The sequence below is a fragment of the Dermacentor variabilis genome, chromosome 3 (genome assembly GCF_050947875.1).
Source record: "Dermacentor variabilis isolate Ectoservices chromosome 3, ASM5094787v1, whole genome shotgun sequence".
Taxonomy (NCBI): Eukaryota; Metazoa; Arthropoda; class Arachnida; order Ixodida; family Ixodidae; genus Dermacentor; species Dermacentor variabilis.
The window spans coordinates 53,065,159-53,083,122 of record NC_134570.1 but is presented as its reverse complement, the minus strand read 5'-3'; the positions used below and the strand labels follow the sequence as shown (position 1 = coordinate 53,083,122).

The 17,964-nt window shown below is 48.2% G+C and overlaps 1 protein-coding gene across 1 annotated transcript in view; it reads right to left on the bottom strand.

Moving 5' to 3' along the window:
• Nucleotides 1-7,442: 7,442 nt before the first annotated feature.
• Nucleotides 7,443-17,964, bottom strand: part of LOC142575603 (uncharacterized) — a 283,677-nt gene continuing 273,155 nt past the window's right edge. Inside the window, exons 9-11 of the mRNA XM_075685091.1 lie at nucleotides 17,527-17,672; nucleotides 14,158-14,370; nucleotides 7,443-10,772 (exon numbers count right to left, since the gene is read on the bottom strand). Coding sequence (XP_075541206.1) covers nucleotides 10,655-10,772; nucleotides 14,158-14,370; nucleotides 17,527-17,672 — 477 coding nt within the window. The 3' untranslated portion in view covers nucleotides 7,443-10,654. The remainder of the gene's footprint in view (nucleotides 10,773-14,157; nucleotides 14,371-17,526; nucleotides 17,673-17,964) is intronic.

The window sequence follows — 17,964 nt, the reverse complement described above, 5'->3', positions numbered from 1 at the left end:
AAGCGTTTTTCTATCATTGCAGTGACGAAGATCAGCGTTTCCTTTCTTGAAACAGTCTGATCCACTTGCATTGCATGAAGGTCCTGGGTGCTGCGTTTGCTGGCGATCTTTTTCGTTTCGCATTCTGTTCACCTTTAATCATTTTCCCAGATGTGACTCAAATGACAGTGTGCCACTGTTATTGCTGGGATCGGCCACTTGAGGCGACACATGATAAGGAAAACGGTGTGGAATGTTACAAAGTAGCCTCTGTTCTTTTTTTTCTGTTTTTTTTGGGGGGGGGGGTACATTTACAAATCTCGATGCACCTCAGTAGTATGGTAGGTGGTTGAAGGCAGGCAGCTTCAAGAAGTATTGAAGGCCAACAGCGCAGTGGTGTCATGATAATTTTAATATTCATCTTTAATGACTATACACACTGAAGTGACAGCCTTAACAATTTTACAACATAGTATTTGGCACTAAACATGCACGAACCCTTGTGTCATCTTTGTCCGATACATGGTGAGTAATCGGCACACTTGCATGTATGCAAGCTTGTGAGTGTGTGTGTGTGTGTGTGTGTGTGTGTGTGTGTGTGTGTGTGTGTGTGTGTGTGTGTGTGTAGGCATGTGTTTCTGTGTGTGGATTTTGTGTTTTTTTTTCTGTGTATCTGTTTGTCTTTCCTTTTAGACGGAATGTTGTGAACACAACTGTTGGGCCAGGGAACATGGCCAATGTACAATGACATACATGATGCACTCAGTGGACGAAAACATTCAGTGCGCTTGGTGACTGTGAAGCAAAAAACAAGTTATAAACACAGTGGAGCAACCTTGCCGTGACTAACAACCACTAATTGAAGCGAAGAGCACTTCTCCAGAAAAGTGATTTATAGGAGTCGAGGTTTCAGTGCTGTTTCTCTGTTTAATCTGATATGCAACAAGGAGCTGCTGTCATAAAACTGTGCTTTACCATAAGCGAAAGCATGCACTTCACAGTACAGTGTGCATAAATGAAGTCAATGCACTGGGCACACTTGCACCTGATTGAGCTGTCACAATTTGCAGGTTTGTTTGCGCATGCTGAATGCAGTTGACTTACATTACATAATTCAAGCTTACGGATAACATAGTAAGCTTGTTTGAATTATCAGGACCAAAATAGAATTGCGGTCCACAACATGAACAGATACACAAACTTGGTCGTGTCTGAATAGATAAATGATAGGAAGCGCAAAATGTATTGACACATGGTCGCATTTCCGGCAGCCATATTAGTGCCGTTGTTTCGTTTGTGGCACCTGCATACATATCCAGCGGTCTAAATATCAAACGTAGGCAGGTTTCACAACATCCATGCCTTAGGCATATTCTCCAGTCAGCTATTTTCGACCCTGTTCCTCTTCCCTGGGAAACCAAAGTTTCTATTAATAGAAATCCACCATTTGTTTTGTTTAAGCAGAATCAAAATGCATGGAAACATTTCCTTCTTTTAAGAAACATGGTAGGCCTGCCAAAATTCAGAATTCTTTTTTTTTTTTACTTGCCAGGATGATTACTGTGGTTCTGCCGTATCAGGGACAGTGGCATTTTGTTCTCTCTTAGCATTCTTGCAGAATTCAGTACACCCAAGCTCACCCTCAGGGCTGCAACAGTGTTTTGAAATATTACAAGCAATGCTCAAGCTTTGCGCATAGTTTTTCCATCTGGGTTCTAAGGCCTTGAGGGGTTCTCTTTTGGCTACTTCACCTGTGGCTCTGGCAGTTGAGCTAAGTGAAGTAGAGAGAACAGTGCAGTACAGTGAGGATGTGCAACCTCCGGCATTTATCGGCTTCTGCCAATTTCCTAACCAGAAGTGTTCGGAATTTCAATGTGCTGGCAACAATTTCAGCCAGCCCACAAGTACCTGTGACCTCTTGGCTAAGACCTAGTGTGTTGCCTTCTACAGGCAAAGCAGCCGGGAGGCTCCTTGCCTGGAGTCGTCAACAGTGGTCGAATAACGAATGTTGCTGTAGCCAACGTTTTGACAAGAGGATTTGTCTTCATCAGGGCGAAGACAGGTCTCTCCTTGTCGAAACGTTGGCTACAGCAACATCTCTTGCTCAACCGCTATTAATAATTTAGAGCCTCCACCTTCCTGAGAACTTCTGTCTTATTCGGTTTGGCGGAAAGGGGCATGGGGTGGCTTTGAAGGAGAACTGTTCATCCCAATGATTGTGCAGAACCCAGGAGTCGGTGACAACTGCAGAATGTGGCGGCAAATAAATACACCGGTGTCTAGCTCAAGGGGAACTAGATGTAGCAGCCAATTAAGTTAAGTCACTTGCGTGATGTCACAGTGGAGGCAACCTTCTTTGAAAAGCGATGTCCCTTTGGGAATTATTTTTAGTAGCGCAAAGAGACAGCGAGCAGGTTCAGTGTGATGTTGCGGGTGTAGCCCGGCCTGAATTCATTAGTTGTCAAGTAGTATAGTTTTGAATCGTAGGCATTTCGTGAGTGCATAACTGGCATGTGGATCGTTGGCTGCTGGTATCTGATCCAGGTAGAGAGCAGAAACAAATTATTCCTGGCTTTGACAAAGGGATGTACCTTTCTTTCTTTAATGAGCTGTTGTTCAGACCATGCCCTGTTTAGCCCTCCACCATTCAAGAAAAGAGTTTCCTGCGCCAGCAACCTTTCAGTTTTTCGGTAAGGATTCCTGGGACGAAATGCATTTGAATAGGGAGCAGCAGCACTCCCTCTCGTTTACTCGCCACGGTGGCTTAATGACTGCGAAATTTTCGTACTGGACTCGAAACCCTGGGTTCAAGTCCTAGTAAGCACAGCTGCATTCTGATGGAGGAATAGTGCGCAAATGCCAATGTACTTCGATTTCGGTGCGTTTTAAAGAAATCTAGTGGTCAGAATTCATCCATACTACGGCATCCATACTCATTCTACGGCGTTCCTTGTCCACTTGTGGAATTTGGGGCATTAACCCCATCAGGCTTGTTGATGAGCCAATCCTTTTCATTTCTCTGGCATCACATGCCACTGTTGGTGCTGCCACTGCAGTTTGGAAAACGACACTGGTATTTGATCACCACACGTTATAGCTGCGAGACGGGAAGGCACTGCAGCCTCGTGTCTCTCGTGTTTCTCTTGAAGCTTGCTTTCAGCACCTGCAGCTACCTGACACAAGAGATAGGGAATAGGCAGGCTACCCACAGTGTAACATTGCATGAGCATTACATCAGCTTCCGCATAAATGCGCTGCAAAACAATGAGCAAGTTAAATGTGACACTCTTTCCTTATCCCCCCCTTCTTTTTGTTCCATTTTGCACGAGATTTTTGCATTGTAACTTAAGACCTTAGCGTAAAGAACAAAGCATGAAGCGTGAGCTGTCACACAGTTGCAAACAGTATGGACATATCGATAAATCACAGAACAGATGTTACACATCCCTGATGTACTGCGTTGCCAGTGTCTGCTAGTTTAAATAGATCTTATGATGGTTTGTTTCCATCGGTACTTTCCGTTCTTTCAGCCTTATGCCTGACATTGGATGCAACAGAATAACCAGTAATTATAATACAAAGGCTGGGAATTCGTATTGTACTGTCATCAGGCTCTAGCAGCTCCTGACGCTTGACAGCAGCAGGCATCGCACCTGTCTGTTGTAGCGACATTACGTGCGCACAGAATTAATGTCACGGTGTCTTGATCTTGAGGTTTTTATGGGACTTTGCTTCCTTAAAATGCAAAGATCTCAAAATATTCATTCACCATCTGGCAACAATGATTTTGCGCGACATTTCTCATGCAGAAATAGAAGTTAACACCTCACAGTAATGTAATTATGAAAGAGTGATGTCATAGTAGCTGCTGTTATAGCTACAGCAGCAAATATTTACAGCCTTTCAGATTTCAAAAAGAATTGCTCTGTTCTATCCAACCTTGTCACATTGTGATTATGAGATTTCTGTTTCTTGCTTCTGCAGATGAAGCCTGCAGTTATTCAACAACAGTTGCCATTTCGGTGTTATGCAAGACTTATCGTAAAAGACCACAGCCTACTTGCGGAGGCTGCAGCTGTCGAGGTTCATAGATGTACAAGAACAAATCTAACTCTGTGTGGGGCCATGTCGGTTTCCTGCCTTTTTTTCTTCTTCTCCAGTCTCAAACGGTTCAGCAGAAGTGGGAAAAAGCATTTCAACAAAACACTCTGCAGGAGGTATTTGCAACATCTTGGTTGTGAAGATAATGTGAATTAGGCAACACTAGAAATCGAAAGTTTTCATAAATACTGATATCGAAAAAATTGGAAAGCGTTTAAAACACAGTCGAACCTCGTTATAACAAATTCGCATCCGACACGAAAAACCTTCGTTGTATCCCATATTCGTTATAGACATTCGTTACATGGAGAACCTGCGCGATAAGCGTTTTAGATTTGCTTCGTTATAGCGAGATTTCGATCTATTGAAATTCGACCTTTTAGGCAAATAAGCACATTCGCTGGTCGATTTCTCTTGCGCGGAAAGGGGCCGCAGAATTTTCCGAATGAGTGGGCAATCGAAGAAAAAAAAGGCAAATTTGAATGAGAAAGCAATTCACTTTGATAAATTTGGTAGTCGGCGACGAATGATACGGTTTCATGCCACGTACGTCGACCGTATCTTCTCGGCGGTACGAATTAAGCAAAGCCAGCCACGCTTTCGCGTGCACTCCGCCCCCGCGCCTGATAGCGTCGCCCGCATTGGGACCACGCTATCAGGAAAAGCGCCGGCAGTGGGGAACAAATGCTTCGTCTGCCCCTCGTTCCAATGGGTCACCGAAACTCTAGCTTACGCAACCTCCAATACTAAACACGCGGTAAGACAGCTTACGTGGTGCCACGCCATCCCGGAAGGCCCACTATTTGCAGACGCGGCAGATTACCTCTAAAACAGTGTGCGCGGCTGCGTATGCGCTCAGCCGCGCTTACAGCTATGCGCAGCCACGGCCAAGACGCGCGCCGACTTATCCGCCCCCCCCCCCCCATTTACATGGCTCCTTCGCGCGCTCTTGATCGCGTTACCAAGAGCTCGCTCCCCTCCCCATCTTTCCCTTTGCTCACGCGAGAAGACGGCACTCGTGAAGCCACGTACTATCTTTCTTGTCTCACCCTCGCACACTTTCACTAGCACCTAAAGCGCACCGTGTGCGGGGCTCGATAGGACCTTATCTCACTCGGACTTTATACGAAACATGACGCGGCTCCACTTCGGCGGTCGCCCTTGGCGCGCGATTTGAGAGGTGCGTTTTCAAAGACCGCTTGTAGTTCAATCTGACCATGTGCTTCCGTGGAAGTTTCCATTTATTGTTTCGGCATTCCTTTCCGGCGGCAGTGAAATTTCGTTATACTAAAAACACACAAAACGCGCTTCGTTATATTGAGGTTCTAAATGCACAGTGTTCTATGGACAAGATGTTATGAAAAGTTAGATACTTCGTTATTTGGAGAAATTCGTTACATTGAAGTTTTATATTGAAGGTTTAACTGTAGTACGTTACATCGAGGTTCTACTGTACCAGAGCGGTAAGCGTTCTGAGAGCCTATCTAGCACTTTCCTCCTGAGCCGTTTGACAATAAGGCAGGTGCAGTACGAACAGACATCTTTGGCGGCTCGCCTCACAGGGATTCCAGCGTCACTGCGCACCTGTGATGCGCCGAGGCACCATGCCTGCACTTATAGTTCCCCTGCATGCTGTAAGGCTCGTTTTATAAAAGCTCAGGCACTCTTTCCCACAGTGCAAGTGGGGTAGCCACGTGCTGTTATTCCGTGCACTAACTAATCGGGGGGATCACATTCGCTAGGCTCAGCATAACGATGCCCAGTCGCACAAAAAGTCCGCGATATCGCTTCCCATTATTTTTTTTTCCTCCTATCTTTGCTGTGAGCAGCGTAATCTTGCGCAAATGTGGAGGCACATCGCAATGGACCCCACACTTGTATTTCGAACTGCGGCACCCAATTACAATTGTTGTACCTTTTCTGAGAGATTCGCATGCTCGCTCCATATTTTCGCGAACACATGCCAACAGCACTTGCTATGAGCTAGTGAATTGTGTGCGACTATGCAAATGAGAGGGCAAGTGGTCTCGAGAGAGATTCGTGCTACCTTTGAAAATGCAGTTATAAGCAGAGCGAACCCGCCTGTCATTTAGAGGTAGCTCGTCGGCTTTAAATGCACGATTTTGGATATCAGCTTGCCGATACACATTACAGGTCGCGCTCTGCAGGTGACAGTACGCAATGACGCCATGGTCTCACGTCAACGCCTTGAGCATACACCCATGGAAGCACACGCACATGATCGAGATGCGGGGAGCAGGGCACGTAGTGTTGGCTGCCACTTTTGTTGTGTTTCGACGTGTTCCTGTACATTAACGACCTCGTCAACTGCTCGAGCAGCCTGTAAAGCAGAGCTATATTCCAATAAGTGCCCGTGAAATCAGACTTGATTGGGTCCGTAAATAGCAGCGCATTTCGCCTCGGCACGCAAATTGAGCGCTCCGCACGATGGGTTTCGAACGATATGCAGGTACTTTTCCGCGTCTCTCTGGCGTTCATTGACGCAGCCTGAATGACGACAGCGTGGTCAACCGGGTAACTGCTCGATCGTGTTGTGCCAACGACGCAGCGTTGTCAAGTTACGGAACCCGGCCGCGTTCTTTTGTTGCTCTGCTTGCTCCACGTCCGGCCTTTGAGGCCGGTGTTTTGTCCCCCACGTCGACTACAAGTTCGAGCTTACTCGAGTGCACCGCCTGTACTCGCTTATTTCGTCCACAGCGGCCCATTGCTCGATCCCTGTCTGCTCGCCAGCAGCGCTTGCGCGGCGAGCGCCATCTCTCGGGCGCGGAGGGCGTTGGCGGGTCGCTCTGTGCCGAAGCTCGCCAAGATTAGTTTAATCCGCTGGAATTCGCTAAGCCTAAGCGGGAACTTCATTCGATGCGTTACTTCGTCGACTCTCGATCTTCGTTATATATCAACCACTCTGCGGATGCCTTGGTCCTTCTTCTTTTTTACAAGTCCTACATAGGGCACTCTTCATATGCACGGCGCTGAAAACCTGAACCTTCACAACTGCACGCTCCCCAAATATGAACTACTATAGCTTTACGTAACTCGAGCGCAAATAGCACAGCTTCGTAAAATATATGCTCGACAATCGCAGCCGTTATTCGTAGAATACGCATGCAACAACATATATGCGCGCAAGTAATTACTGCACGGGCAAACTGCATGCACCCAACAGCGTAGAAAAAAAAAAGACGAATAGATGTATATTTGGACGCGTTTCTTTAGATCTTGGACGTTTCACGTACAACTGTCTATAAATATATACTGTTTATATACATCAGAATCGAAGACGCATTGGGACCGCTTCGCGTTGTGGTGCGTGCTGCACTTTACGAGATTGCTGCCGTCTGCCGTGTCTGCTTTTGCCCTACGCTTGTTTTGTTTGTACTGAGCATGCGTGGCTCATGCATCCATCGCTCGCGTAACGCAGCGCATAAAATTAGTATGGCGATTACGACAGCAGTTTTTTAGACTCATTTCGTTAAACTGAACAATATCTTTTTACCACATCCGGGTCTCAGTTGCAGCGAATATACGTATTATTTTCCCCGTGAAGTGACTCGTCTCATATAAATGGCGCTTACGTTTGCTCCCAATTGCTTCTTTCCTCGAGAGGAATCAAACCATGATTCCGTAACACAAACGGAACAGTCCTTGGAAGGAATGCTAAAAGAATGTTAAAACAGACGCGGCGCGTAATAGGACATAGTGTCGTGCCGTATTACAGCCTGTGAAGTGGCGCAAACACGACGCTGTCCCGTGTGTCTCGTCTGCTTCGTTTCGGAGAATAATTTATGCTCGCGCTAATACACAGCTTCTGTTTTTTTTTTTTTTTTTGACAGACGACAGGCATGCACACGTGTACATCCGCAATGCTTAAACGACCGTTATGTGCAGCGGGACACACTTTTCGTACGACACAACTGCGCAACTTCCACTCGCCACGCTATATCTATCGAGACATCCACAAACACACGTTCTCTTGCCACAACGTTGCAGTTTTCTTCTGGTCACCCTCTCGCCAAATGGACAGTGAGCAGAATTGGCACCGCACTTTTTTTTTTTTTTTTCGCACTGAGCGTCTGCAGGGGGAGCTTGTGCCGAACGTATATCGGGTTCTCGGGTTGATTTGTGCTGTTGTTTCTGTACACAGGCACACTATAGTTTGTGCCTGGCGGGAAAGGCTATGCGGTAACGAATGTCCTCCGACACTATCGACGCATAGCGTGTATCTCGGAGGGCCACTGTATTAACGCGTCTGATGACGAGAAATCGCTGCTAGAGGCACGGCCACCCACCGCTACCCCCCTCTCTCTCTCTCTCTCTGATCACTCTCCGACATAAAACCAATAGGGACATCAACCACGCTGGCGTTGCCCTGCTTAGCGAGGGAGACTTAGGTTAACTAGTCTAAAACCAATGGCCCTACGTTGTAGACCACGGCCGCTGGATAGACTATAGTGAAGCAGAAGATGAAGAGGACGAGGCCCGAGTTGCGATTATGCAGAACATGGAAAGTCAATATGCGCCAACGCGGTCGACCCGCCAGTTACCGTTTTATCACGATTTCCGCGCTAGACTTTCGCGGTGAGCCGATTTTGACGCCTAGGGGAAGCTAGTTAGGTGATATGGCTTGTTGCGCAACGACGCACGGCGTTCAAGAAAGCTCATTTCTCCTTGTGTCACGCACAAACAAATCTGGCCAAAATATATTGTCCTGTGCTTTATAACGAGTACACACGAGGCTTAAAAGAATGCAGAAGCGAGACATTACGAAGTGGTTGCTAGATCACGCGTCAGGAATATCGAGTAGGCCGTTCTTGCTGTGCAAGGAAGGACACTGCAAAGCAAGGGACGCAAAAGCAAAATAGAAGGGTGGCGACGCCTCATTGAAAAACCAGCACCAGCTTCTTGTGACGTCATGGATTTGAACAGCATCAGCTCGACTGCCATCGTTTCAAAAGCTTGGGGAGATGTGGACAACTTTTCCTGTGCTAGAACTGCGCAAATACGCGAACGTGACGTCACACAGACGTCACGATCGCGACGGTTTGGCGCGAAATTTAAAAAAAAAAAGCGAAGCTTGGCCTTCGTTGTTCGGGAGTCAATAATCGGCAAGGAAATTCGAATCGGGTATTGGAAGTATATTGTACTCTATCAGTACAAAGCCAATTTTGTGTTTCTAGTTAGATGTACCTTTAAAGCATCCCGTTACAAAGCCACTGCTTCCGGCCAGTAACCGGCTGCCTGACCAACGCTTTCGTTACCGCTGACCTTAATCGAGCGCGCCACTTAGCCGTGGCGCCTGTCCGTCGTCTATGGTCGTCCTCTTCAGACAGCAAACAAGTGGTACAGTAAAATTTAGTGCACGACCACTTATTATAGCGCTGCAAACGTCCGCAATCTCCGGCCCTGCTCGAACAAATTCGTTAAGTGAGAGCTGCTGTTGGATGGCGGGTGCCTTGGTTGACGTCAAGAGACAAGAGGGACCACTTTTCCACCCTTCTGGATGTACATCGCGCGATACATTAGTCGTTAAGTATGAAGACAAAGCATTTATATTAGGATTTCCCACGTGTAGTTGCAGTAACGCCTGCTTTCCGTTTCATTCGGGCTGGAACTAATTGTTGCGGAATATAATCCGAGGAACTGGCGCGAGATCGCGGGGCTTCACACGGGGGCGAGGGGAAAGTTTCGCTAAGTTGTGCTAACGTGGTTTCTTTTGCACGTCGCCAGACAATCCTTCGTTTCGTCCAACCTGGGACTACATTTCTTTTCTTTGTTGGCCGTCGCGACAGGCCAGCCGTGTCAGTAACGTCAAATAAGCTAACCCCTATAGGCGTTATCGGTACGGACGGCCCTGTGAATGCAGGTCGCCGTGCGGACACCCGCAGTGCGTGCAGCGCCGCTCCCATGACGTCACAACACGCCGCCACGAAGCTGACAATGCCAGACGTGAACAAGCAATGCCGCACTTCCCCAAGCGGAAAGCGAAACAACCGTCTCCGACGCTGCCTCCGACCGATACGAAGGGGGTTGGTGCGTTTTCACACCTTTAACGCACGACACACACGACACACACACACGCGCGCGCGTAGGCACGAACATTAACTACATGGCGGCCAGCGCGGACCAATCACACACGCGTACACACAAACCTTAAAATGGCGGCCAGCGCGGACCAACCACACAGGCGTACACACGAATCTTAAGATGGCTGCCGACGCGGGCCGACAGGACTCCCGCGGGCGTGTCTTAACCAGCGTCTGTACGTAGGACGATGGCACACATGCGTCCTCCGGCCTGGCAGCGAAGATGTAAGATGGCACCGATGAGTATTAGCACTGCAGGCGAGCGCGCGTGCTCGTGCGCTCCGGACGGGCTACTGGCGTGCGTGCCGTTGACGGGTGGCGTCGCTTTGGCAGCGCGTGCTGCAGTATGGCGTCGCAGCAGTGCACGGGGCATTGCTGGCTGCGTCGTGCCAAAAGCCGTCGACACGCCTCCCGTGCGCAGGGTGTGTTCTTTTTTTTGGCGAAGACAAAAAGTGACCGGGTCGTCCGAGCGCTCAAGAGAAGAGGGAGCCCCGGTACTTTTCGTTGCAGCTGTGTGACCGGTAGCAGTTGCTGTAGAGCGACTTCCTCGTCACACTGGCCATGGTGCAGGCCATGGCGAGCTCCAGGCACCTGCGAGACAGTCGGCGGGGGGTGAGATTTGCCGGATTGAACGCAGGGCGTGTATACGAAAGTGCGCGTATGCAAGAAAGGGACAAGGTCCTCGAGGATCCTAAAAAAATTAATGTGTTAAACAAAATTATCGGTGAATATATAAGTACGGAATGTACGTTTTCGAGACGTTGTTTAAGCATAATAAATGCTGAAAGTTGCAATTTGTTGCCCTCAATGTAATTTCGAACTTCAAGTTCTCCTAAACACAAAATTAGGGAGATTTAGAAATACGAGACCGAAATTAAAGATTGCTATCAGCCAGTGGTACGAAAGCGCGTAAAATGCGAGCAAAATGTGTTTCTGGGCAGACAACGCCGATCAGGGACGACCATAAGTTAGCTGCATTAGCTTTCTTTTCCTCTCTTTTATTTTTGTAACTGATAACAAAGTCCTTCAATGATAATAACTAATGCTGCCCGTGCAGTCTCTGACTTTGGGGGTCTTTCCCTGCATGTCCAATTGTATCTAATGGATTGTATCCCGAGTGAATAACAAACTGAACCGGAGGCTGTCTCTAAAGCTCTTCATTGAAGGCTGCGTTGCAGAAGTACTTTGCCGGATTTCGGAAATAGTTGTGCATGAATAATCGTAAGCTATTGAATCGCTCTCCGCTGATGCCTTTTAAGCTATATTCGCATCTTAGAAAACAGAAAGGTTGGCTTAGTGCGTTTCTATCGCCGAGAATGTTGAGCGCGGAGGTATGACTGATGCGACATCGGTGCACAGACTGTGCCTAGGGGACGGCAAGAACAGCGACAGGACGGCGAAAGCCAATTTCGTCTAGCTCATAAGAACAAGTCGAGCCTCTTTATAACGAAGTGGCACCCGACACTAAAATACTTTCCCTTATATAATCACGTATTGTTACATGTTGTTATCGGGGACGAACACTTTGTTTACTTCGGTATATCCGTGTGCGTTATACCATCTGAGCTCACCAGGCGGCTACAATTGCCTTTGAAGCAATTTCTATGATTGGGTGGATGTCCGATTTTCCCTTTATTAATTACTTCTCTCCACCTTGCGGGCTTCCGCAGAACTATTACGGCAACCCTTTGCCTTTGCTTCGAGTTGTTGACAAATTTGACTTCGCCCTGCCATCTGCTAGCCGCCTGGTTAGCTTAGATAGTAGAGTGGCTGCCCCGGAAAGGCAGTGGTCCCCTGTTCGAGTTCCGAAGCAGGATGAATTTTTCTTCAACTGCGAGGTTTTTCTTTCAAGGAACCCGTATGGGTTTCCATTGTAACAATTGCTACGATTTGGTGGATGTCCCTTTTTTCCTTTATTAATTACTTCTCTACACCTTGCGGGTTTCCGCAGAACTATTACGTCCAACTATCACAAGAGGTGCATTTCGGAGGCACATACATGACACACGAGAGGCTTCAGACGAGCACTTTCTCAAACCAGTGCGAACGCTAAGCATAACTTGCTATAGCAAGTACAAAAGCTGTAACTTCGTCATTATACTTCTCGAATCTGGTTACGCAAAGGAGGCTGCCAGCAGCTCTAGATTTGTCGAGTGTATTAAGATGTAGAGATATGCGATTGAGTTCAAAAAAAAAAAAAAGCAAAGAAAAGCGAAAGAAGCCGTCCTAGCTGCACTTGCTTTCTACGAAGCCCGAATACGCCTTGGATAAAGAAAGAAGGAAAAAGTTTAGTCGCCTCACCTATTCAGTCGCCTCAGAGGTCATGGCTCAAATGCCTGTTTCTCAGGTTTCGTTGAAAAAAAGAAAATGGCGTTGCAGGACGGCATGGGAACCGTGCCCCGTGCAAACGAATTATCCACGTATAATTAGGAGGATTTATACCGGCAGTGCAACTCAACGCGACGTAGTTTCGTTTTTTTCTTCTTTTTTTTTTCAAATAGCGTGCCGCGTTGTCGCTTGAAGACATTGTGCTAGCGAGAGCGCACGTGTGATATTTGCGAGGCTCCTAAAGAGCTGTTTCGGAAAGTGCGCCCGAGCCGCTAAAGAAAAGCTGTCCTGCGCATCGAGCGGATCAGGGGCGGATGCCTAAGCGGCCGCAATGATTCCCAGACACATCGTTCAGCTGATGCTGCATTCTTCGAAGAATTCGCTCAAGTCAGCAAAGATTTGCATTTACGCAGTTCGAAATTTCGAGAAGCATTCCTGCTGGTTAATCAATCGGCGTTAATTGCGCACTTCGTAATAAATGCTCTTTTCATTACGTTATCAAGCGCTCTTTATGGCTCTCGACGTCCGCGCACAAGGTCTGCTCGACTCCTGCGAAGTTCCGCTTTGATATGCCATCTCGCCTGCCTGTGTCGTCATAGGCATTTTTGTAGACGGGCACTTTAACAGCCAACACCGTCACGCGACGCCTATGTGGTGAACCCGGACAGCGCAGGAAATGAGCGGCTCCCGCTTGAAGCCAACCGACGCTGGAAAAGCCTTCGTCAGAGCTGGCTTTCCCGCAGTAAATTAGCGTGTGCGGAGAAGCCAGCCTGCGGGATTCCTTTCGCACCACGGGACATTGGGTGCGTCACATTAGACGCGCTAAGGTAATCTGCTATAGCTTCTCGAACGTGCTTTGCGCCGAAATCGTCGCTGATGATTATCGCACTGCCCGGGAGAGAGGCATGTGTCGGGAGGTTAGGCATTGCAGGGAGGTAGAGACGAGCTTATTGTGTTCTAGTATGGCATTATAAAATTGTTTTTCTTTTCATATGGTGTTATTGTGTTTGAGGACCTGTTGTGTGGCGTTAATTTGTCACCTTCACATGGTCGATGGTGCTCTGCATAAATTTGAGTAGCTACGGCTAAATCCTCAGCACACGAACCGCAGTTATAAGCTGCCTAACGCGACTCGTGGCCTGCCATGTACATGCCTACTTTATTAATAAAGATTATACCTCGCTAAAAGTGAACGGCCTGCTATGTGCGAAATCTCCTTTCGCGCGATGTGGGATACGACGGCGTTTGCAGTTGCCGAACAAGCTGTAGAGGCGACGACTTAAACAGTTAGCAAATTTATACGGGACTATGCGTTCGCAGGAGAAAATGTCGTGACAAAACTGCGTGTCCACAGACCTTGCTGCGTCCCATCTGCAGTGTACAGCAGAACCAACACGGGCCACTATTGACGCGACACATTTACTAACGCCACTCGGCTGGCAACTCTCTCTTTACCACAGCCGACCGCAGGCTGAGCGTTGTGCAAACAGTAAGCCGCAGAAGTGCACGTGGGAGGGTATAGTGTTCCTCTGCAACGGAACCTAACGGGGGCGCTCTTTCCCCCCACTGCACTCCCGGTGCCGGGACCCCTGCAGCTATACAGTCGACATCGGCAGCGTTAAAACATCGCGCTCCGTGCGAGACCCACCTGTGCAGCGTGTGGTAGGCGAACCAGGGTAGCACCGCGGCGGCCCTGGGCGTGGCGGCGAACATGCCGTGCGGCCCGGCCACGCCGTATCCCTGCAGGCAGCACAGCACGATGCCCAGCACGGCGGCCAGCAGCGTCTGGCGCAGCAGACGCTCCACGCGGCTGCGCTTCTTCTGCGGCTGAGGCTGGCCCCTGCCGTACGCCGTCGTCAGCCTGCAAGGACGGAACGCGTGCGCGAATCAGGTGGGAACGGCTGAACGGGAAACACTCATTATTTATCCGCTGGCGTATTAAAAAAAGAACATCTTTTTTTTTTCACTTGCAGTATACACTTTTTCTCGGGAGTTCCTTCAGCTTTAGCTTAGCCGTCAACGGGGGCCAACGTCTTTCTGAATATGTTCATCCACGCCGCGTCGTCTGCTCGACGTCTGGTTGGCATTTGCTCCTCGCCGTCATCGCGTACCGTACAAGAGCGGAGTACAAGATAGTAATGCAACAAACCATTAGGCTGTCATATATTATGCTTATGTATACATACCCTCGTTGATACAGGCACTGCCATTTCGATTATTCGTGCTGACTTTTGTCCCCGCCTCCGAAAAGTGACCGCGCCTTACTCTGACCCTTATCTTCGTGCAGCAACCAACGCTATTATTCGTCCAATCGCGCAGTGTACTCGGGTGTCCATAGACGGAATTCGTCGCCACATTCTTTTTCGGTATTTCGTGAGTGTACCCGTGAACTTATCTTGGGGTAAGGCTTCTAATCTTCCGCGTACGCTTGTGTCTCTTGTCGTCAGCGCCTCATACAACTGGATGCCACCGGCAATTCTCTTCATAACCATGAAGAACGCATTCGTCTCGTCGCCTCCTCCTATTACGTTCTTTGACCATCTAGAGAAGAGATTATAAGTGTCAAATCCTGCAACATTGTGGATGTCGACGTACTCATTCTACCCTACAGCCATACCTTATCTCGAGGGATTCTGATTACCCCTGGCCTTATTCGCTTCTCTGAAGGATCTGCATTGCTTACCGCCTTAAACCAAACTCCCGAACCCAAACTGTTGCCTCGTGGATGAAGTCTCACTTGCGCTGTTGACACTCATCCCGTTGCAATTGTCGCCCTTTCGACAGTGCCACCCGAGTTAAGATCGCCGCCAAGTGATGCCTCTTCCACACCATTGTCGGCAACCGTGAGCCCTGACCAAACGCCTGTCCAGTCACAAGATCTCCTCAGCAAGTTGAGCAAACACCGTTCCTTGTTCGACGTCAATTCGCCCGTCCTCGGTATGGCTACCGCCGCTACTCACCGCATACAGACTGATGGCGCACGCATTGTTCAGCAACACCGATATAGCATGTCTCTTACAGAGCGCAAAATAATCGAGGAAAACGTATCAGACATGCTTAGACGAAATATCCGCGTCTAGCCCTTTAGAACGCTGTTCGATCACCTTTACCCTGGGACAGAGGTGGTGCAAGTCTCTCGCTCAAAACCATATACTCGACGCATTTCAAAATACTTCCGTGCGGCCAGGCGGCCGCTTCCACGGCGAGAGGGAATTAGTGTGAGCGCAACACATGCCTGACTTTCAGCTTCATTATCTCCACATATCATCCTCCACTGTACATCTTCCTCAGTGAACAAAAAGATGTGTGCTTCATTTGGGTCCTATGAGCTGAACTCATAACGTTGGTGCTGCGTTATGCCAGACCGCTAGTCTAGGACACTAGTATCTTATACACGCACCGTCTTCGTACTTTATGCGCAGCGCAAAGCGCCCGCCGACCACGTGCCTAATTTGCGTATTCCAAGAATGCTTTTAATGATAGGTGGGTATGTTAGCCGAGAAATAGGTTTCGCGTGCTACTACAGGTTTAATATACAACAAGAGTTAAAAGGATGAGTGAAAAGAAAGAAAGAACGCGTACGCATCGACTCGCAAAAAAAAAAAAAAAAAAAAAACTGGAAAAGGGGCGGCATGCAGAGAGCACCACGAAAATAACAAAGCGGAAAGCGGAGCTTTGTGGCACCGGCAATGAACAAAACGTTAACCATTTCTGTCCTCTTGGCTACTCCACAGAGATGGTTAACGTTTTGAGGAATGACAATTTTGCGTTTTATTATATGCCAACTTTGAATCCACGTTAGCTTTTAACTTGAGTTGCTATGATCATTTGTTTTAATTGCGTGGCACCAGAACCATGGAGGTAGTATAACCAACTCTAGAGGAAAAAGCTCCCCATTGCGCTCATGTATTGCAATCGACAACCGCAAGGGCGCCGCCATGTTGTTACTCTGTGCAGGCGCAGACGACGAGATGCCGTTCAGGTGAGACGCGCAATCACCTCCGTGCGCGCAACCAACGCGATCCCGAGTCTTCCTCAGTATGGTGGCTCCATCTAGTTCAGGCTCCTGCGAACAGATCCTTCCACGCACCGTAAGTTTCACATCAAATTTTTGTAAATATCCATCACTACTTTCTGGAAAAATGTGCGGAATCAACTTCGCACATTGTCCATACGTAGTACGTACTACGTGTAAATGTTTTTCCCCCGTATTTTGAATATTTTTAGCGTTACAGAAGTGAAAAGTAGCAACGTTGGCAGGGCCTTTGCGGTTGCCATTTTTTCTCCCATCTTTTCCTCTAGAGTTGGCCTGGTAATTGTGCCTCTGTGACCAGAACTGTACTTGGTTCCATACACAGCATGTAATGCTGCGTAGACTTATCTCTCTACTCACATAAGTGACCCAAAAATAGTGCGTCTTATTGAAATAATAATGTTTATGTACGGTATGCGTAACGTGATTCGTTTATGTCATGAAATACGATCGCATTTGTTAGTGGGAAGGCATCGCGGATATGAACCTATTTACCAGTAAACGTGCGGAGGGACACGTTTCTGCAACCAGTAGCCACAGCACACCACCTGCTCGCGCGACCAAAACGTAGTACGTTGCATACTGAACGCACAAAAGTCCACGAATAATGCGCAGTTTGACGTAGCCTAACGTCGACGAGTTGCATTTGTAACGCATGAAGTAGTCATTCCGCGGAAAGCACGTCAAATCTAAAGCAGTTGCATCACGAAACGCGCGGAGTGAGACATTTATGACCGCACTACTTGCGTAGCGTCCACAGCGTTGTCCTCTTAGGTACGCAACGGAGTGTAGCAGTGTTGCGAAGGGCCCAGGGGATTTCGCAACAATGCTTTTGTAAACACATTGAAATAACTTGTTCATTCATTCATTCATTCATTCATTCATTCATTCATTCATTCATTCATTCATTCATTCATTCATTCAAAGTGCTCATATCATGCATTTTCAGTAGCACAGCGGTAAGGCAATAGAGGAATCACTTACAGCAGAGAACCGGCGGTTTCTCGGGAACGGGTCCAGGACCGAGCCGAATGGCTCGTTCTCGGCAGGGTCTGCCTCCGCTTCTGGTCCCGTTGTACGGCTGAGGAGGGCTGCTGTTCGGTGACTCCGAACTCCACATCGAGCTTGGACTGCGGTGACGGGAAGTACGGTGCGGTGCGCCTAGCTTAGTTGGCTGCAGCCTAAAGAAACGCGTTTGCTCTAGGCATGGCCTCCGAGATTTACAAGGCGCGTCGAACACTTAGGAGGCCATCATTCTCTGGAACAGAACTCAGTCTTCTTTCTCGACCGTGTGTTTTGCGGTTTTCAAGTGTGCAATCTAGCCAGTTAGCTCGAGCCAGCATCCTACTGAACTAGGGGAAGCTTTACGTAGAGAGGTCTTTTGCTATATATATAGGCACATAGAAACGGACAGATGCTTAT